This window comes from Pogonomyrmex barbatus, unplaced genomic scaffold (assembly GCF_055798465.1).
Source record: "Pogonomyrmex barbatus isolate J1 unplaced genomic scaffold, ASM5579846v1 scaffold12, whole genome shotgun sequence".
NCBI lineage: Eukaryota > Metazoa > Arthropoda > Insecta > Hymenoptera > Formicidae > Pogonomyrmex > Pogonomyrmex barbatus.
Window position 1 is genome coordinate 6,503,339 of NW_028297108.1, and position 24,762 is coordinate 6,528,100.

Sequence of the window (24,762 nt, forward strand, 5' to 3'; positions counted from 1 at the left end):
GTTTAAAATGTTTTGATATATTTATAATAAATCATTTCTAAATGTATATATATTTTTATTTTAAGAGATGGCAAAAATTTTTTACATCATAAATTTGCCAGTGTTATAAATAAATAAAGTATAAAAGATATATAATGTTTATGAAACAATATAACATAAAATTTTATATGGAATATCACTGATTACGTGATTTCTTAATGATTCAATGATATATAGTAATAAAATATTCGATTATTATTTACCAGTCTGTTGCAGATTATATATTATCCATTTAATTTCTAATTCATCCTTGTATTTATCTATCTATGCCAAAGGTCTACGTGTAGTATTCTTGAAATTACAGTTTGATAATATAAATCGCAAATAAATCTAACGAACGAAAGTTTGGCATAATTTAGACGTTGAGGTATTACAATCATACTATTTAATTAAACGGTATCATTACTAAATAAATACTTAGGAAAACAAGAAATAGTTGAAAATATTATAAATAAGTTTTAATTCAATATATATGCAACGAAATTATTCCATTATTCTGAATTCCATTATTCTAAAATATTGTAAGAGTATATCTAATTTATTTTATTGTTTCAATATCAATATGTGCTTTCTTTTCAACGTATTTTCAACGATAAGTATTACTACAGACAGAAATTACCTTATTAATTATTATACTAACTGTAATGTCAAACAATTTACCAATCACTTTACGTCCTATTAAATGTGATATTTCGATTTTGTGCGCAATAGAATCTATTAATTCATTTCATTGTAGACAATATCTTTTTCTCTAAAAATCGTTTATAAATTATATGTCTAATTCGTATCATAAGTATGCATATAATATGTGTACTTGCTTTCTTTTACTACTAATATCATTATCTAGATTTGTATGCAAATTGTGGAAATATTACAAATGATTGAAGTTATTACAATAATTTACAACTAATTTATTATCAGAATTTATTGTCAGAAGAGATAATTTCGACAGATCATATTTTTGCTTTATGTTCGCTATTTCTTAAGCGTTGTTAAGCGTCGATCCACTGTGCGGCGTCGCGTCGTTGAACGTGCGCCGACGCCATTGCGCAAACGAACGCGAGCGAATCGCATTCGGCGACTCTCGGCGATGCTCGGCGGCGAATCCAGCTTGGACAGGTGAAGAGGCGCGGAGACGAGGCTAGGCGAGGTGAGGCGAGACGAGGCGAGGCGAGGCGAGAACAGCCGAAATGGAGGAGAGCCAAACATCGGAAAGTGTCGCCGTGCTACCGGACATGTCCGAATCGTTGACGAGCGAGACCGAGGAGGCGGCCGCGCTGACGAGCGAACACGAGGCACATCCCGTCGCGGTTACGGCGAGTGTTACCACGGTACCCGGTGTACCGGGCGTTCCTGGAGTCGGCGTACCGGTCTCTCTTCCCGTGGGTTCCATCATCGGTGTAGCGAACTCGACCAATGGCACGACCTTCAACGTCATCACCTCGGATCAACTGCAGGTACATTCGCAGTCTCGACAGAAATTTGCTCGCGAAGATGAATTTCGAATCCATCGAGACCCGAGTGCGGGATTTCTTTTTTTTTTTTTCTTCGGTCTACCGTGCACGATGATGGTGGACGATAGTGCGAGAAGGCGGGAAAGTGTCGTATCCTATGAGACGCAAAGCACGTGCCATCCCATCAACGACGACACACTCTCCTCTAATTCGCTGCAAATTTTTCACAAAAATTTTAATCTTTTCTAATAAGCTTTAACATATTAATTCTCACTCTACTATTATAAATCCCATTTACTCTGGGAAAGTTTTAAATACTTTGAATATATTGTTAATTTTTGTTGTTATTGACATCGTTGAAAAAAATAGGTAGTCTTTATGCATTTTTTGGATAACAAAATATATTGGACACATATATTGGACAAGATACATTGTTCAAGAACTTTCGATTTCTTGTTCTAATAATTTGATGTAAGATCAATTTGAGTTAGAATAATCTAATTTTTTAAATTTATTTGATTCCAAAAGTTTCTTTATTAATCATAAAGTATAATTTTATCGCAACCATACTTTAGATAAACCATATTGGCTTTTTAGATTGATTAATAATGCAGAATCAATATTATATTGAAACTTTTATGTATTTAAAATATTTATTTTTGCAGTTGCCAGGTTCGGGGCAGTTCAAACAGATGCTATGCGTCGACAATGGGTTTATTTGTGAACCTCGTCATGACAAAGATTCGGATCCCCTGCGTTGGAATGGTGAGCTGAAAGCAACCCACATAGTGATCCAGAATAGTACGGATGAAACCGAATCAGAACAGATACATGTATCTACACCCAGTTCTCAACCAATATACAGCTGGTCAGATTCAGCAAACTTGGCGGTGCTACCTATCAGATGTAAAAACACAAATGCAGAGTTGCACAAGAGTAGATTTGGATCTGGTGGTAGAGGACGGTGTATTAAACTTGGCTCAGAGTGGTACACACCTAGTGAATTTGAGGCCCTCTGTGGTAGAGCATCCAGCAAAGATTGGAAACGGAGTATTCGATTTGGAGGAAGAAGTTTGCAGACTCTCATTGATGAACAAATTCTGAAACCACATGCTACTTCTTGCACCTGTGCAGCGTGTTGCGATGATGACAGTGCGGTAAGCAGATTTCTTGTGACTCAATACTGAATTTCATATTTTGTTATGGAATGTATATTGATATTTGTTCAATATAAAAAGATTTTTATTTTATAATTAAAGTTATAATTAAAGTTGTATGTATATTGTATCGTATAGTTTAAATTATTATTATTTATCCATTTAGACAGGACCAGTGCGTCTGTTTACTCCATACAAACGTCGAAAAAGACCCAAGGATTCATCTGATGGAGAAATCCCTTCGCGTAAACATAAGATTGAGAATATGCGAGATGGCAGCAATAATGATGAGAGTGGCGATGAAGTTGTAGTACCTGATAAAGAAGTCTGGCCACAATTTGTTTCTACGGATGGACTAGTTGTACAGCAGTCCCAGGAACAAGACACAGTTGTGCAGAATGCGCATCAAACAGAAAACGGTCAAGGCGATGACATTTTTAAAAAACTAGATGAAATGTCAAATAAAATGATGAAATTGGCTTACGAATTTAGACGTACTTTAGAAGAAGCAAAAGAGTTAAATAGGCAACAGAGAAGAGAGCAGGCATTGGTCGCGCAACTTGGAGGACGAGCGGATGTTATTGAAACTGTTGGACTACAACCAGCATCTGATTCGCATAATAAAAAGGTAAAAACATACATTTAAATAAATATAATATTTTTTTAGTAAAAAAATCTATGAGTTACATATTTCATATATTTACTGATCGTTCGGAAAGATTCTGTTTTACACATATAAATATAAATATAATTAAAATAAAAAATACAAATTTATATAATGAATTTCAGTGTGCCAATTGTAATCGAGAAGCATTTGCAGAATGCTCTCTATGCAGACGTACGCCATACTGTTCCACATTTTGTCAGCGTAAAGATTGGGGAAGTCACCAAATAGAATGTGTGAGGGGTGCAGCCGAGACTGTAATGCTCATAGTAGAAAGTGGCAACGGAGACACGAGTACCCTCCCGACAACCACAACGGACCAATAGCTAGTGTTTCTCACACCGATTCACCAAAGGAATGTAGAGAATGAAGAATCCAATGTAGAAACATTGAAATTGGAATTCAAGGAAGAGACGTAGACTTGAGGTGTTTGTGTTGCACGTAAATGAAAAAATGTAAATATAGATGTACAATAGAAAAATATTTCACATGTGTATACGCATCACATAGGCATACACATACACACAGGATACATACATACGCGACGCGCGCATGCAAAAATATATACGTATATATACACATATATATATATATATATATAGTCTATTTCGAAATTGATTAATAATATTATAAAATGATTATAAAAAAAAATTATTGTATGTATGTATATATGTATGTATATATGTTTAAATGAATATTAAATTCTGAGATATGGAATTTATAAAAGAAAATAAAAAAGAGCAATAAGAATTATCTGCAAATATATATACACAATCATTATGTGAAATTCGGCTTGACATATATTACAATACAAAATTATATTAATCTATATTAATATAAATTAAATTTCTATTGTGTTTATTAGATATAGTATTTAATTTGAAAAAATTAAATCCCTTTAATTCGAACAAGAATCTCTTTAGTAATAATTATCATTGAGTTTATTAATTACATGCATAAAATCCTGCAAAACAAAATATCTTGCATATATAGAATTAAGATGCAATGAACAATGTAAATAAATTCAGAATATGAAATTCTTACATCTCTAGAAATAAAACTAAAAAAAGGTTTTACGATTTGTGATTCAGTTAACTAAAGTGATATTCACTATGACAATATATTAATTAATAAAATAAAGTCAAGAATAACTGAAGAATTAGCTTATTTATTTTATTTATTTATGATATATCATTTAGTGAGTTTAACAAACTGGATCACAAATATAAGACTTAGTCGTGATTCGTGATAGTCGTAAAAAATTCTATATTTTTAAATTTATCCGGCTTGTTATCGTTCATCAAATCTATGTTTATAAATATTTGATTTTTTTCGTAAAAAAATACATATACAATCCTATCTGCATGTATGTGAACGTCCAAGCAACAAATGACCAAAAGTGACAATCCTCACAATTTCATGAAGATAAATATTATAACTTAAAAAAAAAGATTATGTTTTGATAATATTTTGAGGAATGTTATTCACTGATCATTTATCTTGACTTTCTAAAGATATTTCCAATTATTCTAGATTATTACCAAAACTATTTATCAAAGTCTATATCTTTTTCTCATATTTTGAGTACAAATATATCAATAAAGATACAAGAAAATATGTAATTAGATGTGCAGTAAAGTATATGAGTCAGTACGTACAAAATCTGTGTTATATACAAAAGATGTAAAAAAGCCTAATTCAACATCAATTTGAATAGGTATATGGATCAAAATTTAAACAAAAAAAAATTAATTCATAATCTTATACTTTGTACAAGAATTTTCACAATAAAATGTATATAACCTCTTTTATAAAGGTAGATATTATAAAAAAAATTTTTTAAATCTTCATGAAATAAAAATGATTTAAATGTAATGTCTCATTTTTTTTAAAATTGTCTCTGTGAAAAAAACACTGATAGTTACTTTACTTTAAAAAAATAAAATAAGTTTTTTATTACATAAACGAATGTGAAACTGCAGTATAAATTAATGTGATACTATAATTAAAAACATGAACAATTTTACTTTTTAAACATGTAAAAATTTTATAATTTCATACTGTTTATATATAAAATATAGTGATAGTATCTTTCTATTTCGCATAGTTTTATTTAGATTGTTGTAATATCGATTGTAATAATAAAAACTAATAACAGAATAAATAATAAAATAATTGATAATAGAATATATAAAAAAGTTGAAGTATATTTATAATAGAATAATTATACATCGATCTCATATATCCCATGCTGATTTTTACAAATGTATATGCTGTATATTTTACAACACAAGAATTCTATGGATATAATTAATAATTTCCATAATGCCTTAATCTATATAACAAAGCAGAATTTGTTCTGTTTGAAATGCTAAGGTAACCACTGCCAGGAGAAAAATTAATTGCTTGCGGCATACCTATGATGGTTTGAAATGTTGGAAAGTTTGAAAATACGGTGAATGATGGTATATGCAACATTCTAAATGCATTATGTTTGTCCGCTGATGCCGCGCTCAATATCTCAGAAGTTGGATTAAATTTCAGATTTGTAACACTAGTCACGAGATTCATCACTATCTTTAGAGGCATAGGATTTTGTTCCTCCAATATCATTTTTGTCTCATAGAGATTAACTACACCTTGTGCACTACCAGTAGCTACAAATTGACCGCTTGGAGAAACGGCAAGCGATGTGCATGATAAACTTCCGTCATCTACGGCACGATTGATGCATGTACGAGTATTCAAATCCCACACATACATCTCGCCGCCGTCTGCGATTTGAATGAGAAAAAAAAAATATAATGGATGTCTTTGAAAGTCTTATTGAAAAGTGTATATCAAAATAAAAATGATATAGAAGACAATTTACCTCCGTGCGTGATAAGTGTTTTATTATCTGGCGTAAAGGTTAGTGTCCTACATTTCGAATTCATCTTGAGCACACTGATAAGTTCTTTAGTAGAACTATGCAACAAATATACCTCACCCGATCTTCCACACAATGCTATTAATTTACCATCAGAGGATACTTCATAATACTGAAAATATCAAAATATACATTGCAATTTTAACCTGGAAAACTATTTGTAATATGCGTGACAATCGTAACCTTACAAACCTTCATATTTGTAATTCCATGTGGTAAAGGCAATTTGTATGTTTTACCATTCATTAAATCATAAGTATGACAATATGGATAATATTGGGAACCTACTAAAACTTCTGTTCCCTCCTTCATGAATAGTGCTTTGCTAATAGGATATTTTTTAAATTGCATACTATGCAATTTATCATTAGTATGACCATCCACCTTTTTAAAACAAATTAGGTATTAATAACAATCAATAATAAACAATCTAATAACTTGATTATAATATATGAAAATTATATCTAAAAAGTAATAATATGAAAATAATATCTCTTATCTAATATATCAAAATAATTTGTTATATATTTAATTTACCTGAAATAGGGATAAGATACCTGATGTACCAGCAACTAGAGCTACTGTGGATGTTGGATGAAATTCTACACTAGTAATAATAGGACCTTCTGTATGAGTACTTTTATTCAAAGCTTTGAGTACTTTGATGTCGATGATATTTTTCGGTAAATTTTTTATCTTTGGTGCCTCTAAATGACAACTATGCTAAATATAAAAAATGATATTCAGATTAAATTCAGATTAAGTTAAAAAAAATTTTAATATGTTAAAGTACCTTCAAGATATCATTATCCGAGTCATCGCCATCAGGTTTATCTTCCTTTACAAGTTCAGCCCATTTAGGAGTACCCACAAACAATTTATATCTGTTCTCCAAATATGTTGTATATAATTTTTCTGATCTTTCACATGGTAATTTACGATTTTGTGCATTTAAAGCTGCTTCCATACTATCAGAAAATATAAAACTCATGTAATAAGAAAACACTTGGTATTAAATATTTTGTTAAAGATCATTTTACATACGTGTAATTACAATCATCATCGTCTATCCATGCTGCTTTTTTTTTCTTTGTCTCTGCATTCTTGCTGTGACTTAAAACTGAGATATCCTCATCTGATTTATCTTCGGTACTTTCACAGTCCTTATCATCCTCATTATCCTTGTTATCTATAACCTTTTCATCGCAAACATTAATGGAATCGTTTTTTACCTTGATCACGGATTCATCATTGAGTAAATTATTTATAATATCACTAGGATCGCCAAAAACGATTTTTTCTAATCTGCAAATTAAATATGTTAAACATTTTTTCAGAATATTAAAAAAAATTATTGTTCTTTTATAAGTTATACCTAGCTTCTTCGTTAGGATCATATTCATTTTTCCGTTTTTTCTTCAAAGGTGCCATATATCTTCGATTATACAACACTTTCGACTTTGCATGCTTCTTAATTTTATCCGAAGTAGACTCCTCGTCATCTTTTCGATTACGCTTAAAAACTTTTCGCTGAGTTTTTCCGAGTTTAGTTTCTTTATTCATATTTTTTTAGTCGATAATAAAATAAACTCAAACAAATAAAAAACTATAATTTTTGAATATAAATAAATTCAATGATTTAATTAAATCGTTTTACTATTTCCTATATAACCTTTTTCACGAGCACATGGAAAGATCTGATAGAGAGGGATCTGAAAACTACTCAGAATGGCCATCTTGTTCATCAAAACGAATTAATGACAAATTGAACTATGTTTTCAGTCGATAATATGTTACGCCATAATTTTCTGGTGTTTCATGCTATGTTTACGAATTGAATAATATTATAGACTTTCAAGCAGAATAATATAATATGAATAATATAGACTTTCACTATTTTCCGAATTGATAATTTGTATCAATCATGCGATCGGCAAAGTTTTACAATTAAATAAAAAAAAAAATCTTGTCCTTAGGCAATTATTGCCTAGTAAATGAAGTACAACAATGATATTTCAATATTAAAATTTAAAATTACATTGACGTATATATTCAACCCATACAGCACAGATCTTGTAGTTATATTGCAGCAATATCGTTGCAAAATTTGTACTATATGGGAATCAACATAAAAAATATAATTACATTCGTTATTAAATCGCGTAATAAATAATATTTTTCGTTTTGTAAAGGGAATATGGTAGAAATAATTTAGAATCTTATTTCTCATCGTTGTAAAGCGACGCAGGCAAACTGGAACCCAGGTTTTCGGATGACTTGTGATTAAAAACGAAAAGACACTTTGGCTGATATTGTTCTACAGCTTCCAGAAGACTGTCTGGATAACCGGGCGAGTAGTACCTGCAATAATCGATGATACGCAAGTTTAAGAAACGAAAAGATTACGTTTATTCAATTGCATGTATCTATGAGAAATATCCCATATACACCCCACAAATCTTGCAGCAATATTCGCTTGCAATCTTGCAATATTGCAACATGTAATACTGCTGCAAAGTTTATGCTATATAAGACGTTTGGTAAGAAAAAAAAGGAAAGAAGAGAAGAATACCGATCGGATGTGTGCGTGTGTATAATCGATCGATTGCCAAAAAAATACGCAAAAAAATTTGTGGAAAAAAAAAAACTCAGTGCAATCAACTTTGTCACACCATGAACTAAATACATCAGATTGACATTTTTTTTCGATTGCATATAATTGGGATGTTATCTTCTTTATCGACTGATGCGCAGATTAAGACGGATTACCGAGAAAAAAGAAAAAAGACAAGCAGAGTTATAATAAACAAGCCAGACTTTTCGCGTATGGATAGTTGTTCAGAAAAATGAAGAAATGATTAATTCGATTTTAGTTACGCGCGGTAATAAGAAATCGGGACGATTTATTGATCCTCTCGAAAAGCACGCATATACACACTCCGCATATTCGAAATCGGCAATCAGCTGTGACAACATGGCGGGCATGCTGTTTATCGTTCGGTCGACTTAAATTAAGACACAGGGATCCGAAAACAGAGTCAGAGCAGTTATTCCTATACGTCGGCAGCGTAAACGACACATATTGGCCTGGATTTTTAATAAACGCGAGAGCGTGCCTTCAAGTATTATAACAACCTGTTGTAAGTACTTTAACAACAGCGACGAAAAAAAGGTTATGCGTAACAATCAAGAGAGTAATTAATTCTATTAGTCCACTGTGTATCACAAATTTGTCATTGTTTTTTTTTTTAAGATAGGCTTTTATTCTATTTATATATATGTAAATGTAAAAGCCACTTTGCGATACGTTTTTACGAATCGTATATTGCCTAGGAAGTTAATTATAAATTAATGAACCAACTATATCGTATATTGCTTAGGAAGTTAATTATAAATTAATGAACTGACTATAGTAAGAGAAAGGATATCAAAGAACTTTTGAATGAAAATTATTCAAAAGAATTTCTGAATGCATAAAATAGATTTAATATAGGAAAATAAATAATAGTCATTTTTTGAATGATTTTGACAAATAGATCTGATGGAAAAAGATTTTGTAGAATTGTTTTGCGAGAGAATTATTTTGTTATTTTTGTCTAATTTTCTATTAAACGAGAAATGTATAAAAGGTAGACAACCTGACGATCTCTTCCGGGAAACAGCAATTGATAATTGTTATGTATTCTGAAAGCGTAGTACCAGGTTCTGCTTGAATCTCTTGCACTTTCTTTAAACCACCAGATGTTACAAATAGTCTTCTTGCCCTTGAATCATTTGGCAAAATCTGTATGCAAAAATGTAACATTACTACTGAAATTGAAAAAATAAGTTGCAAAAAAACAAACAAATTATTTACTACAGAATTGTATTCCTCATTTCTTATAATGAAACACTCGAGTTCATAATTAGTACTTGTGTTATGGCTTTGTATGCAAAAATACTCTATCAAAAACATGTAGAATCAGAGATATAATATAAGACACACAACATTATTAGACATCACTGTATCATATGTTGTAATATACCAAGAATAAGGCTTCTGAAACCTGACCTTCATCATTATCTGAGAATGTATTCTAGACTTTTTTATGCAGCAGTTCGCGACGAATGCGTAAATTAATGCAAGACAAAGGAGATATACTTTATGTTAAAATTATATTTGGAATATATATAAATATTTGCAATAACTATTAACTTTAGTGCATTTACATTTGTACATGTACATGTATGGGTGTGTCCTACATAAATACAAATCCAATTATGCAACCTCTTCTTTGGATAATAATTATTGATGGCATTGATATCTCTTAAGAAATGTGAATTATAAAAATAAAATAAAATTTAAGAAACAAAATTTATTATATACTCTACGTTTTTCGTCAATTGTTCATTCAATATATATTTTCTTAAATGTTTTGTTTTATCTATAATTCATACATTTCCAAAATGCTTTTATCTATAATTCATACATTTCCAAAATGCATAATTAGATTTTTATTTGTGTATTTGCACAATTTTCATAATTCAAATTTATTAAAATTTAAAAAGTTTTTAAATAAGGATAATTATATTATTTTACATTCTTGCATTACTTGTATAAAGAAATATTTAATGATTTCAATTCTCACATCTAACTACATAATCTGAGAAAAAGTTAACGCAGAAGCAGAATGAATAAAAAGTGAAGAAGAAAAAATTTTACTTAAAGTATATATCAATGTAAATCTAAATGGCTATTTTGAAATTTATTTTATTTGATTTAATGTTTATCATTCAATGTCTCACAACTATATATGTGTTCTCATGGATGCATGGCACATTACTCATCATGTTTGCATTCTAATTCTGACTCATCAGTCAAGACTTTTGTTTTTTCAATCGAATCTTCATGTATTAAATCTATCTTTGGTGTCATCGATAATCAAAATGACTATAAAGCTATGAGCTATAAAGTAATACTTTGTTGCGTACATAGAACAGCTTAAAAAAGATAATACAGATCTTCTATCCCTATCAAACTTTTTTTGAATCAATTTTATATCAAGTTCTTTAGAATTAGAAAATTATTTATTATAGGAAGAAATGAAAGAGAAGAGATATATAATACGTATATATGCACGTATATATCTTAAATTGAATTAATTAAAAAATAAGAATAGATAAAAAATTATTTTTCTTATTAACTTTGAATGGTCTCATTATAATATAAATTTTTTAAGTACAATTTATAAGATGTCGAAAGTTACGATTTAATGAACGTGATCTGACTAAATAAATTTTTATTAAAAAAAAAAATAAATTCTTGATGTTGCTGTACATGAATTTCTATTATTAACACTTATTTTGTCAAACTTTCCATGTGTGTATTATTTTGTTTATATATAAAGTATATAATGATAAATCTATATTTTATTTTTAATTTTGTCTTATATAAAAGTCGCATCATCAATCAAAATCTATGAAATTTTACAATTGCGCTGTTGTGTTTCTGATTTTCGAATAGAAATCAATAGTCACATTTTTTTAAACAAAATTAAAGAATAAAATAAAATGAAAAATTAAGGAAATAAAAACTCGATAGTGATAAATTTTCTTAATTTTAAGAAAACGAAGCTGCGTGAAATTTTATTGACCCATTCTTCACCGCAAACATAGAATTTCGTAAACATATTATTAATAGTAACAATTTTGACGCAGTATTTATCATAGAGCGCGTATACACTGTACACAGTTTTCAAAGAATTTATACCCATATATCTACACAGTGTGTATAGGGTGTATAGTGTCAAAAAAATATTTAAACTTTGGAGTTTAAGAAAAATAAAAATGCTGAATCAATATAAGTCAAGAAAATTAAGAGATGTTTTCTATTTTGATAATAATAGAGGTGGCATAAAAGATTGCGTAAAAGAAAAGTACGAATATGCAAAAATATATGCAAAAATTCAACTAAGTTATCATATTATCAAAATTAAAAATCATTTCTATCCTTGACATGATTAATTTTTTATCACGATGTTTTTATGATGTTGATTAGGTTTTTTTTTATAATGTTGATTAGGTTTTTTTTTTATTCGTATTTTGCGAGATGTTGATATATAAAAAATAAATCTGAAAATAGCATTTTTATTATATGTCTTCTTAATGTGTGAAAATGCTGCGTCTCGATCTTTCGAAAATATTTTGCGACTCGTTCGCGTTTGCGTCTCGCGTTGTGCGTGTTATTTATTTAAATTTATATCACTCGTTCTCATCTGTTTACAGTTTGTCGCTTGACGTTGGATTGTCAGTGAAACTACGCCATTGATGTGTAGTGGAAGACATTGCGACACGTGCATTTTCATCCCATTGCATCATCATACTTCATGATAAAGTATCAAAACTACTCATCGCACGATTTTATCCTCGTCGCAGTTAAAAAGGGACTATTGGATCGATCCAAAAATCACTGACGATCATATTCGTACTTAATTTACACTGTATTAAAACTACATTTGGATTGAAACATCTTCTTAAACGTTTGCGAGTGAATTAATGTATTTGAAAAGAATTACGCGTCCACATGTAAACATTATTTTATAAAGACGTCAGTAAGATACAGAGCTATACGAAATTAGTGTAACTTGTATTTGGGTTAAGCATTAGGAAATATTGTTATAATTTATTATTTTCGTAATACGTATCGCTTTAGTACTGTGTTACTGTGTAATTGCGAACGCTCGGTACATAAAGTACCGAGACAACAAAACGAAATAACTGCCTTAAATTTTCAAGATAACTGACAGTTTGAATGACGTAAAAACAGGAATGTTTTATCACTGTACTCCAACAAGTTACATTATGCATTTTGTGTGTACACTAGCATATCTATAAAATCTCTTCTGCGAAGTCTCTACATCAGTTTTCTCGAGATCACGCGACAGAAATTAGTACTGCCTAAAAACGAATTTATTAAAAGTTTACTGCAATCTTAAAACTTTTCTAGAGTATCTGGAAAATTAGATTTTTATATTTTCGATAAATTGTGAAGTTTATCGATTATAAATTTGTGCAAATAGTGTATTAAAAAGAGGAGTGAAGAAGAAGCGCGTTTATTTAAAGTAAAAAGGGCCAGAATCGAAGTGACCAAAATGATAAATAATCAGCATTGTATGATTCTTAATACTGGTGAGACCAATAATTATCATCAACCAGTCTCGGCTAAGCCTTCAGTTGTCTCGGTATCGAGTATTGACTCTGATGTCAGTGACAGAAGAGATGTACGCGAAGAATTGTACGCTGGAATCTTTAGGAGGCACAGAAAAACTATATTGGTATTAGGCAGTTTTCTTAAAATGTTAAGGGTGAATAGAAATATGAACAATTATGCTAGCATTAAACCCAATGACGAAACAGACGAATAAATTAAACTATTGCCGGATTAATTGATTAGTTAATCAGTTAATCAGTAAGTTAATTGATTAATGTAAAGGAGAATTTATATCCTAAGGTGTAATTTGAGTATAAAAATACGCTTTATCGATATATTTCTTTCTTTCTTTTTATACATTCTAACAAATTGCAACTAGATATTTTTTTAAATATAGCTTTTTTAAAATAATCGTAGAGCATCTGCGTAACATGAGAAGACTTCTGTAAATAAGTAAAGAAATTGTAGAAATTTCTTAAGATATCAATTAAATGATAATCATAATGTCGATTTTAAACTATGTATAAAAATATTTATTCTGTATAATATTGCTGCGAATGTTCATCCTTAATTATGTTATAGTTAATTGTCCAACAATTCGATAATTGTGATTAATTAAATCTATGTAATAATATTAAAAAATTTCGTTTGAATAATTTTTACATTAAAATTTTTTAATTTACTTTTTTAATATGTTATACAAATTGTTCCAAAGAAAGATTTTCTTTGTTACATATTATTGATTATATAACAAGATCAATGAAAGAAAACTGCCAATTGAAAAGTTTACCTAAATAGAAAAGAAATTCTTATATATACATGTATGAAAACATTTTAACTGTTATAAAAATGCAGAAAAAAGTTTAAAAAAAATAATTTCCTCTATAAACATACCAAAATTTTTCAATCGAAAAATCAATTCCAATTAACACATTTTTTAAAATCTCGTCATTGGTTTTAATACCATTTTATAGACTAGATATACAATATATACAATATATATATACAATATATAATCTTTTTATATGTGTTAAATTTTACAGTGAATTTTTAGTATTTATCATAAGAAAATGTCTATATTAAATAATTATTTTTTGTTTTACAGAAATATTTGGACAGGTTGCATGCTCTGAGCCGGATATATGCATTAATTGCTTTAAGATTCGAAACACATCAAAAGTTTTGGTAAAATTGCTGTATTTTTCTGCATTTCGCCATATATTATATAACTGCATTTTCACGTTTTAAATATGCGTCGTCTCACATGTTCCATGTTAAAATATTTACGTTACGTATTACTTTTTATGGGGTTTAAAAATAATGCTAAAGTTTTTGCGCTTTTATAATACAGACAGATAGAGAGAGAGAGAGAATTTTTGTAGAATTTAGAACATTCTGCTAAAAATAAAAACGATTATTGTTATACAATCCAAAACAGACCACCAAATCAGTCAACATCGTAATGTATACTGAAATTACTGTCTGTGTTATTGTTAACGAGCTTAATATTAATTAGAGATACGTAATTGAGGGCATATGTAACAGTATAAGATTTGTATTATAGATATGAACTAATCGAATATCGAATCAATGCCTTATTATTCAAAATGTTAATGTTCTTTCTATTTTTATCGATTAATTATTGTAATTAAATAATCATCAACATTTGTTAATTTGATTATTCTTTGTTCTATATCTGAATCTTCGTACAATTTGTGTTTTTATATTAGATACTGCCATTAGAGAATAAATCACAATAAGGTTAACGAGAATAAATTAACGAGAGCAACTTGGAAAACAATCGTACATTTAACAATTTCCTAAGGCATACTTAAACAATTTTTAAATAATTTCTATTTAATAAGGCAAAGGTGTTTCTCTGTATTTAGCCGAACCACTCGTTGTTGTAAGACTGAAACATGTGCTCTTTTGGAACATTAAACGTGCCATATTATCTTAGAAAAAACGCTCGATAGAAAAGAAGCAGAATAACGAAAAAAGGAAAATGGATTTTTGAATTGTTATAAATTTAAATGTAATATGATGTGGAAATTCATGCGTATCATTATCGAAAAGATTGTTTTGCTTTTGAAATAATCAGACTGCAAATAAAATGGCTGCGAATATTGATCAGAGAATCTGCAAAATGTAAAGTTACTTAAGCGATTGCAATTGAGTGTGTGTATGTATGTATTAGAAATTCTTACATATACATGCGCAACGGTAGAAATATGTTAGAAATATTCTTCGAAACTACCAAAATATGCTTGGAGTCTGTATCTTATGACATAGTAGTTTCCACAAACCGAAAAGAATAAAAAATATTCGCGCAGCTGCTTATGACCAATTTTTAAGTAGTAGCAAAAATCTGTACGTTAGCTTCGTCAGATTATTTGCATAGATTATTTACGTATTGTGCAACGTAAACATTTACTAATTGTAAGAAATGAGACCTTTGTTGATAATAAAAGAAAAGGGAGCTATATTTCGCATTTGATTGTCCAGGTTCTATGTGATTTTTGTAATGAGCAACTATGTCCTAAATGCGTTGTGTTGGATGAGAAAAAATTTGTATTATCACTTTGTATCGTTAGAGTGTATCACACAAGGAATGTGTATGTGAAACACACAAAATAAAGTATTCATATTATGTTTAATAAATTCTTGAATATATCGTTTTTTTTTTCATCGTAGTACTATTACAATCGTTAGAATAGTTAGCTTTCTCAATTAAATTATAAAATCTTACCTTACTAAATTGTCCTAATATATATTTCAGGATATTGGGAGGCACGTTGTGCAACAGGGATTCGAGAGCTTCGACATGCATGCATTTCTGCAGGATTTGTTTTAACGCAGTGTAACACTTCGCTTTGAGATCTTCGGAACTCTTCGGATTGTTATACAGCTAATGAAATTATAATTGTCAAGATTACGAATATTGGCTAATGTGGATGAAGAGAATCGCCGATTGAATAACCGAATACCTCCAATATCTTGGACAATATGTTTGCAACTGCAACCGCTTTCGCATGTTCAGATGTATGTTTGCCAATTTGTCCGATAGCCCAGACGGTTACCGCAAGAATATGATCTTCCGTTTCCTCTTGCAATACAATCGCTAATTGTACGATACCCTGCACCAAGTAATCAATCGTGAATCATGGCATTTATTTCTCTAAATTGTGAATTGTGTGAAAATCGCATGTTTCTAGTTAATTTTTTAATTACTTTGGATCCTATTACAGCCACGGCCAGTTGATCGGAGTGACCGGCAATATAACCGAGTGCCATGATTGCCGGTAATCTGGTTGCCGACTTGGAGGTGTTAATTAATTCGATAAGAGCGGCGATACCTCCAATGTTTACTATAAGCTGCGCCAACTGAAAATTTGTATTACAAAGTTTGATCACATTTATTAGGACTATCTATCATTATTGTCGTTTCCATACTTCAAATGTGTGTTTGCAGATCTCTCTAGTTAAAATCGCTGCGACTCTACCGACGTTCTCATCCGGATGCGCCATGTGTACCAAAACATCTGGAAAGATTCCTGTCTCAAGCACAGCCTCTGCCAAATCTGCAGAATGTTTGGCTATACTGCTCAATGCTAATAACGCCTGACGCTGCAGATATTATATTCGGCTCGTTATATAAAACATGCTAATATCGCAAAATATATTGTCACATCAAAATCACCTTTGCCTTGGCATCGAGATTGGCCAGAGTTTTCGCAAGGAAGAAGATTGCTCCAGCATCCACCACTGCTTGCGCGAGTTCAATACTGTGCTTACTTATGTCGCTAATAGCCGACGCACCGATTTGTTTAATATACAATTCGGGTTCTTGCAAACACAGTATTAAGAGAGGTACCGCATCTGACAAGGATATAACAATTAGATTGCAAAATGTTTTATCGATCAAAGCGTTTTATCATCTTTCTTAATTAGTGGAAGAAAACGTTGATCGAGAGGAATTTTACTAGCATCCACTGCCGCTTGAGCCAAATTCTTATTATGTCTTGCGATATATCCCAATGCCCACGCAGCTGCTTCCTTTACTATAGGATCGAAATCTTCCAAACAGCTGACTATTGTTTGCAAGCCATCGTTATGTACCACTATTAACGCCAATTCCGGCGAATGCTTGGCTATTGCTCGCAGAACGAAAAGCGCCGCTTTCTTATAACATTTCTGTAACAATGTATCTTTCTTAAAATATTTATAATATAAAAGATATAGATCCGCGAGAGAGATTGTTGTGAACTAAGTTTCCCGAGGAAGAAATCTGAGGAGATACGACTGCTACGGACTTATTTTCTATCACGATCAAAATGCTTACATTTAAGGAGCTCGTACATTTTGTTTGTCTATGTTCTTCAGCAAGTGCGATAATATATCTTTTCTAATAACGGCGTGCGCCAATTTGGGATTGTGATTCGCTAGCTTGCCCAGAGCAATTGCCGCCATATGTTGAATGGGTGGTACAGCATCCGTTAATAAAGGACGTAAGAGGTCTATCACTCCCGCCGCTTCTAGGCAATCGATGTTGCTTGGCTTTGAGGACAAATCCGCAACAGATTGTACGAAGAGCAATCTCGCTTTCTGATATTGATCGAAAACTGCAAATGCCATTTTAAAATTATATGTCATTCAATAATATATATATATTTGTTGCAATTTTACAAAAGAAATATCTCGATTTTAATCGTTGATTCATAGGCGTAAGGGGAAAGAGTTTAGAGAGTTCAAACTTTCCTTGAAAATTAAAAAAAAAAAAGGTAATAATTATGATTTACAAAATCTAATATTTTTTTTCATTAAAAATCAGGAATAAGGAGATATTCCAAGCTTCAAAATATCTAAAATTCGTTAACACAAAAATTGCTCTTTATGTGTTAATAGAATTGATAAATTTCCCTCCCTTGAAAAAATTCTGACTGCGTCCATGCCTTAATCAAATATAATATAATAAATTAATACCTTGTAAAATTGAGCGCGCCGTCATATTAATTATTTAAGAAGTATCAGACATTGCATTAAATATCATTGCCATTCAGTTTAGAAACGACTGTTAACTTTGACAACTTTCAATCAAGTCGTCATCTGTTTAAAAACGAAAAATCTGAAGGGAAAATCAAGGCAAATCCGTCGTTCAAATTTAAATAACCGCCTAATGCATAACGCGTAGAGAAATAGACCAATCACATGCTGGAAATCAGCTGACATGGATGTGTTGACAAGCTGTCAAATTCTATCTCCTATTACATTTTTTTCTTTACATTTTTAATGCGAACTGTCACGTTTGACATGCATAATCACGAATGAAGTAGAAAGAAAGTGACTGTAAACATGATGACCGATGTGGGAGAAATCGAAGCAGCAGAAATTCAATTAAAAACCGAAAAACAATCGAGGTAACCTCTTCATATTTCTGTTTATATCAACTTCAGGAAAAATTAATCTGTACGATTCATCTCTTTAAGCAATATATATTGTTAATTGATAAATAGCTTATCCTATTCTTAAATATTTACATTGCATCATGCAGTTTATCTTTTATTTATTTCAAATGAAACATTGTCAGTGGAGTTTTTATGATTAAATTTGATATTAGCGGAAGCAGTAGAAAATAACGTACATTTGTTACAATGCAACTATGAAATTTGTTTTTTTTTGTGATGAAATTTATCTTTTCTCTTTTTTTTGCCAATATCTAACAATCTGTTATTGATACATTATTCATTGATAATGATACATTTTATAATTTAAGAGCGTTCTTTATGCTTTAATAGCGAAGATAGCGAAGTAGATTTTTCGGAAGCTGTAGAAAAACTGGCAGAAGGTCTTTTGAGTATTTATCAACCTCCATTAGAACAAGTTAAGCATGAACTTTTTGAGTTAACGTAAGTATATAAACAATTAACACAAATGAAAATTTTGTCTTAATTGTTTGTGTTATATATCATTTTGCTTATAGAAATAAGCAGGAGACTTTACTCGCTCGAATGCAACTTGAGAATAAAAAGATACACGAGACATTCGAAGATATAGATTTAAATGATATGGTAGGATTCTTTTTTTTTTCATAATAAGGAACTTGGAATATTAATATTTCTAGCTTACAACAGAAAAATTACATAAAAGTATTATTATATGTTAAAGTTTTCAACTATTAAAATTTATCAAGGAAAATTAGCAGTGATAAGAAAAGAAATGATTAATATTCATGAAAGGACTTCTAAATTAAAGGTGAATTATTATAAAATATCCAAAACATGTGCTATATAATTTCAAATGTCATATAAAAAAGATTTATTACAGAAACGTGTGTTACGTTTGCAACAAATTAAGCAAAAGCAAGCGATGAATAAAGAGCAACAACGTGAGCAAGAACTGCGCAGGGAACAAGAATTAATTGGTAAATCTACAACTAATTAAAGATGTTAACATAAACCATTAAAATTATAATTTATATATATATATAGATATATTTGTGTATGTATAAAAGAAATATATAAAAAGATAAATATTCTGCATATTCATCAATTATTGTTTATAATAAAATATATGTAGAAACAATCAAGTCTTCACTTTTTTGTGTGTTTTGTGTGTATGTGATTAACTTTGAGTACTTTTAATAAGAAATGAAAAAACTGAAAAATTATCTGAATCTACTTTCATAAATAAAAAACATGAGTCATGTGATGAGTAGAAAATTGCTTCAAATTTATATGCATGTTCACACAAACATCGTGTCGTATATTGTACGTGTATATGTATTGTTTGATGATTAACAATGTAAAAAAATTTATACTTTTATGTTACATTTTTTTGTGCACAAATTGAATATAATCATGTGATATGGAAGAAAAAAAGGAAAAGAAACTAAAAAACATAGAGAAAGTTAATTTTTATGTGTAGAAAATACAGAACAAATTATTTGTACATTCTACAAAATTTCTTTTCATCTCCAACACATTCATAAATTAGTATTAAAATACTTCAATCCTTAATTTATCTTTACATCGATCTACATATTAATCACTTTACTCTACTAAATGTTAGATAAAGAAAGAATCCCATTTAAATTATACTTTATATAAAAATTAAAATTATTTTAAAATAAAATCTATCACAATATTATTATATAACTTTAATAAGTATTACATAGTTGCGATAAAATCAATATAATGCATCAATAGTATCATGATAGTTCCTCGAATGATGATAATACAAAAACAATAATAGTATAATGTTCGTTAACACCTTTCTTTATTAAAGATATAGCAGATAAATACTTTAACGCCACAATACTGTGATTATTATATTATACAGAATTAATTCATTTAGCTTAATATGTTCGCCCACAAACATATTCATAATATATTCATCTATAAATAAATTTGATCCTAAATGAATCTCTCAGATCAAAATTTTTTAAGAAATTTACTTGTTGGTAAATTATTATAAATATAATGTAATATATACAAAAAGATTTCCTAATATAAGCGTGATTTAACTCTGTTTTTCAATAAAGCCTTTTTATGTCAGCAATTTCTACACATGTGCGTGTATACATTAATGTGTTCTGTATATCTGTGTGTTTGTCTGTTATGTGTATATGTATAAGTGTAAATGTTATACAAGTTATAATAAAATATACTATTATTTTCTTGAACTCATCACACTATTGTATTCCGTATGTGCGAAACATGTACGATTACTAATAAACAACAAATAATAACGCATGACAAATCATAAAAAGGGATGTAAGTTGAGAAAACTCTCTCGTTGCGACCTTAAAAAAATATCAAATTCTCCTGTATATCATTTTAAGAGTTCTAAAACACCATTGCATACTATTCACAGCCTATATATACATAGTAACTTCTTTATTTATGTACAATCTTGACTCAATCGTTTAATAATTGTTGGAAATTATCGCGCAACGTTTTTTTTCCTCTTTCTTTTTATGACCTTCTGTTTAACTTTACAAGCACTTTACAAACAAATTTGCCCAATGTCTATTATATTGCATAATAAAATTTGACAGATCTCTTCACTAATATCGTTGAATTTGCCGATGGATATTTTTGCTTGGCGTACCACTTGTTTTCGCTCGCTCCTCGCAGAAAGTTTCACTATAGTTCAGTGTTTTTTAAGAACGTTGCTGTGAATCACTGAAGAGTTTGTGGATTGCTGAGTGGTTTATATCCCTGTATAGTAAATAATTTTATATGTTAGTAGTCTATTAGTATCTTGCAATATTATTAATATAGAAAGCGGAAAAAGTTGCTTGTTATCTTGGAAAAGTTTTATATAATCATTCTTTTTTTTTTTTAATCAGGAATCTTGATCAAGAATTTTAAATTTTATTTATGATATATAAATAAATAAAGATTAAACATTCTGAGATTAATCAGAAATTAAAACAAAAAAAAGTAGATCATACTGCATTTGAAAGTAATAGAAAGATTAGATGACGATAGAGATCATAGCTTCGCACGGTACATCTTAGTGATTCATGCTGCCATAATAACGTATATTTAGCCGTTTGCCGCCAGGTCTTACAGTGTTATTAAAGGAATCGCGCAAACGTTCCGTAAACGTTTTGTATTCCATCTCCGGATTACTTTGCCCAAAGTCAAAGTCAGCAACTTCAATCGTGAATCTTGCTCTGCTTTGAATGTAATACGCCACGCCAAATACTATCAGTACCACAGCAACGACTGAGCAAGAGACTGGTACTACAATAACTGATAATTGTGGCTTTGTTGTAACTGCAAAAATGTTAAATGTGATTATTTGTTATCATGTCGAGTAATATTACGATAAAAGAATACTTGATATATCGCTGATAAAAATTTACCTTTATAAATGTTTATTGTTAGTGGATAAATCTGCGTACTAACTTCGTTGTTTAATATAATTAATATTGTATAGACACTAGGTTCGAGGAAATAATGGATAATGGAAAAATTGCAGAAGTGCAAATGTTCTGAATTATCACATGTCTCATTTCCCGTCACATTATATTTTCCACGGTGGAATTGAAGACATTTGGAAAATGGCCCAGATCCCTTGCAACTTACATTCAAAGATAGCATATCCCATGGTTGTATCCAATTTGTACCTTCCACTGAGATATTTGACACGGGAGCTAAAGATATTCATTGAAAAATTATAAATTAAATAATATTAATACAAAAGATATAAAGAAGAAAAATTTGTGAAACATTAATTGCTTATTTTACTAACCACGAACGTTGATTTTTTTATAAAAGTATCCGTATGTTTTGTTAGGATCTGGTGGAATGAGAGATGTGTTTGAACAAATATACGGCATTGATATTTTGGCAGAATTTATCGCGCTTTCATCAATCGAAAGTGCGGTTGTTGCAGATTTTATTGGTGATTTTGTACTCGTAACTGTTATTGGTAACGTTACAACTGTAACATGAGTTCTATTTGAATTTGCCATAGTATCATTTGGTGCAATTGTTGTCACATTATCAAGTACAGCTGCAGTTGTAGGGGTCGGCATAGTTGTGGTCGTTGGTGAATCATATGAAGCGATCACTAAAGCTCCTATCTCATGTATCATGCCAGGACTTGTAAAATTATAAACAAAAGTAAAATCATTCGTCTGTCCATAATACTTGCAGTCGATAAACCAATATGTTGATATCACTGTTGCTTTCTGTGTTATAAAGTTGTAATCTCCCTTACGCATGCTTATCATTAATTTTGTCTCATTCACAGAGGAGACATATTCTCCTGCTATAGTTTTATTAGCTTGTTCTATAGTTATATTACCATTAAGAGATTCTGAAATCAGAATAGATAATAAAGATAAGATATAACATTTGAGTAAGAGAAGCAATAAAAAAAAATTTTTCTCAACAAATAAATATTTTATCACATTACCAGTAATCTCAAACTCGATACGAGCACTTGTATCAATTATCCAAAAAATTGACAGACTAAGATAATCAACTTCCAATTCTACTGTATAATTTCCAGGAATGTTGCCTTCTCGTGAGTAATTTATACTCCAAAATGTTGTTGTATTTGATGTCCTTTCACTCTAAATACAATATATAAAAATAATAGAGCAATTCATAATCAGATAAAAGAAAGTATCATTATAATAGCATATATAGATAATATAAATAAAAACATTAAGTATAATCCACAAACATTACAAAAATAATATTAATTATATTAACATAGCTTTAAAAGAATCTTTGATATCAAAAGATAAAAAAGACAATCAAATAAAGATAAGAGTAATAATTTAAAACAATACATGATTACTAAAATGTAATAAACAATGTATTATTATAATTTTAACCTCATATTGATGTCTTATTAATGAATTATCTTTCCATTTGTATCGAAAAGTTCCATCTGGTCGCTTGCCATTATCTGTGAACAAATCCGCTCTAAAAGTAATTGTTCCACCCAGCACAACTGGTCCATCGTGTGACAATAAGACATAATCCCTGGCGATAACTGAAAAGAATCACATTAAAAATGATATCTGTTACGTGTCTCATGTTTCACTTATCGCAAATGATATGCACGCAACCATATAGCATCAAAAAGGATGATGTATAAGTACGGAGAATACCGAAATAGGATAGGAAATATCGATGTAACAATGACAACGCAATGACAGACTACACGGAAAACATGCTCCACATATCGGGTTTTCATAATGTAATCATTAACATCATTTTTACCTTGTAAGAAAAACCAAGCGCTCCAAACGAGATGGCAATAAAAACGTGCCGTTCGCATTCCGCACATTATTAATTATTATCGAAGCACATCACATTCGCGATCACTTTCAAATTATTCTGACATCCATCAAGAGAGTATCGATGACAACAAATGACAATCTCGCACGATGCTCGCTTCTCTCTAAATCGCCATTTTACTAATCGTCGCCATGGGCTTTTGCTAGCGACACCTACGTCGAACTAAATTTTGAGAATCAAAATGATCAAAATAATTCAAATTCGGAAGAATGAAATTGAATAAAATTCTGACTGGAATATATCCTAAGAAGGAAAATCAAGCTCAAGTCCCGCTTTCTTTTTTTTTTAATTTCAAAGTTTTTTGATATTTGAACTTCAACCCACATAAAAAAATAAAAAAGATATAAATTTTGAATTATAAACTATTCTCTGTTATAATTAAATTTAAATTATGAGAAAATAATTAGTGTTTTTAATTAATTAAAGCAGAGAACGCTTAATAATAATAAATACGCAACCATAAATATCATTAAATTATCGTTTTCTAACTTACCAACGTCAAAA

General features: G+C 29.9%; 6 protein-coding genes across 9 annotated transcripts; 3 read left to right on the plus strand and 3 right to left on the minus strand.

Moving 5' to 3' along the window:
- Positions 1–1,013: 1,013 nt before the first annotated feature.
- Deaf1 (deformed epidermal autoregulatory factor 1) lies at positions 1,014–4,673 on the plus strand. The gene is made up of 4 exons (XM_011645238.3): positions 1,014–1,496; positions 2,159–2,650; positions 2,817–3,278; positions 3,440–4,673. Exons 1-4 carry the CDS (start codon positions 1,230–1,232, stop codon positions 3,638–3,640), a joined length of 1,422 nt encoding a protein of 473 aa, XP_011643540.2. The 5' UTR covers positions 1,014–1,229; the 3' UTR covers positions 3,641–4,673.
- An 823-nt stretch (positions 4,674–5,496) lies between these two features.
- On the minus strand, positions 5,497–7,806 carry wcd (U3 small nucleolar RNA-associated protein 18 homolog wicked). The gene is made up of 7 exons (XM_011645237.3): positions 7,619–7,806; positions 7,288–7,548; positions 7,037–7,211; positions 6,781–6,966; positions 6,436–6,627; positions 6,187–6,355; positions 5,497–6,088 (listed from the first exon to the last, which is right to left on the minus strand). Exons 1-7 carry the CDS (start codon positions 7,804–7,806, stop codon positions 5,625–5,627), a joined length of 1,635 nt encoding a protein of 544 aa, XP_011643539.2. The 3' UTR covers positions 5,497–5,624.
- Positions 7,703–18,514, minus strand: LOC105431199 (sperm-associated antigen 6). The gene is made up of 10 exons (XM_011645236.3): positions 18,416–18,514; positions 17,792–18,054; positions 17,416–17,626; positions 17,133–17,311; positions 16,886–17,059; positions 16,664–16,816; positions 16,420–16,569; positions 16,182–16,340; positions 9,882–10,027; positions 7,703–8,604 (listed from the first exon to the last, which is right to left on the minus strand). Exons 1-10 carry the CDS (start codon positions 18,438–18,440, stop codon positions 8,463–8,465), a joined length of 1,602 nt encoding a protein of 533 aa, XP_011643538.2. The 5' UTR covers positions 18,441–18,514; the 3' UTR covers positions 7,703–8,462.
- Positions 8,996–16,093, plus strand: LOC105431198 (uncharacterized). 2 transcript variants are annotated; one of them, XM_089071989.1, is made up of 3 exons: positions 8,996–9,383; positions 12,508–13,556; positions 14,538–16,093. In XM_089071989.1, exons 2-3 carry the CDS (start codon positions 13,374–13,376, stop codon positions 14,619–14,621), a joined length of 267 nt encoding a protein of 88 aa, XP_088928115.1. In that variant the 5' UTR covers positions 8,996–9,383; positions 12,508–13,373; the 3' UTR covers positions 14,622–16,093. The 2 variants fall into 2 exon arrangements, with proteins under 2 accessions (XP_088928115.1, XP_088928114.1); XM_089071988.1 differs by having other exon boundaries at positions 9,006–9,383; positions 12,508–16,093.
- Pldn (biogenesis of lysosomal organelles complex 1 subunit pallidin) lies at positions 18,506–20,014 on the plus strand. 2 transcript variants are annotated; one of them, XM_011645235.3, is made up of 5 exons: positions 18,565–18,849; positions 19,228–19,338; positions 19,413–19,500; positions 19,598–19,684; positions 19,757–20,014. In XM_011645235.3, exons 1-5 carry the CDS (start codon positions 18,785–18,787, stop codon positions 19,871–19,873), a joined length of 468 nt encoding a protein of 155 aa, XP_011643537.1. In that variant the 5' UTR covers positions 18,565–18,784; the 3' UTR covers positions 19,874–20,014. The 2 variants fall into 2 exon arrangements, with proteins under 2 accessions (XP_088928113.1, XP_011643537.1); XM_089071987.1 differs by lacking the exon at positions 19,598–19,684 and having other exon boundaries at positions 18,506–18,849.
- Positions 20,015–20,690: 676 nt separating this feature from the next.
- LOC105431203 (uncharacterized) lies at positions 20,691–24,416 on the minus strand. Of its 2 annotated transcripts, none has more exons than XR_968272.3 (7): positions 24,181–24,416; positions 23,790–23,950; positions 23,363–23,522; positions 22,694–23,263; positions 22,305–22,595; positions 21,888–22,215; positions 20,691–21,651 (listed from the first exon to the last, which is right to left on the minus strand). XR_968272.3 is itself a non-coding variant. In XM_011645239.3 (7 exons), the coding sequence occupies exons 1-7, from the start codon at positions 24,245–24,247 to the stop codon at positions 21,613–21,615; spliced, it is 1,497 nt and encodes a 498-aa protein (XP_011643541.2). In that variant the 5' UTR covers positions 24,248–24,415; the 3' UTR covers positions 20,691–21,612. The 2 variants fall into 2 exon arrangements, 1 of the variants encoding a protein (XP_011643541.2); XM_011645239.3 differs by having other exon boundaries at positions 22,007–22,215; positions 24,181–24,415.
- Positions 24,417–24,762: the final 346 nt, after the last annotated feature.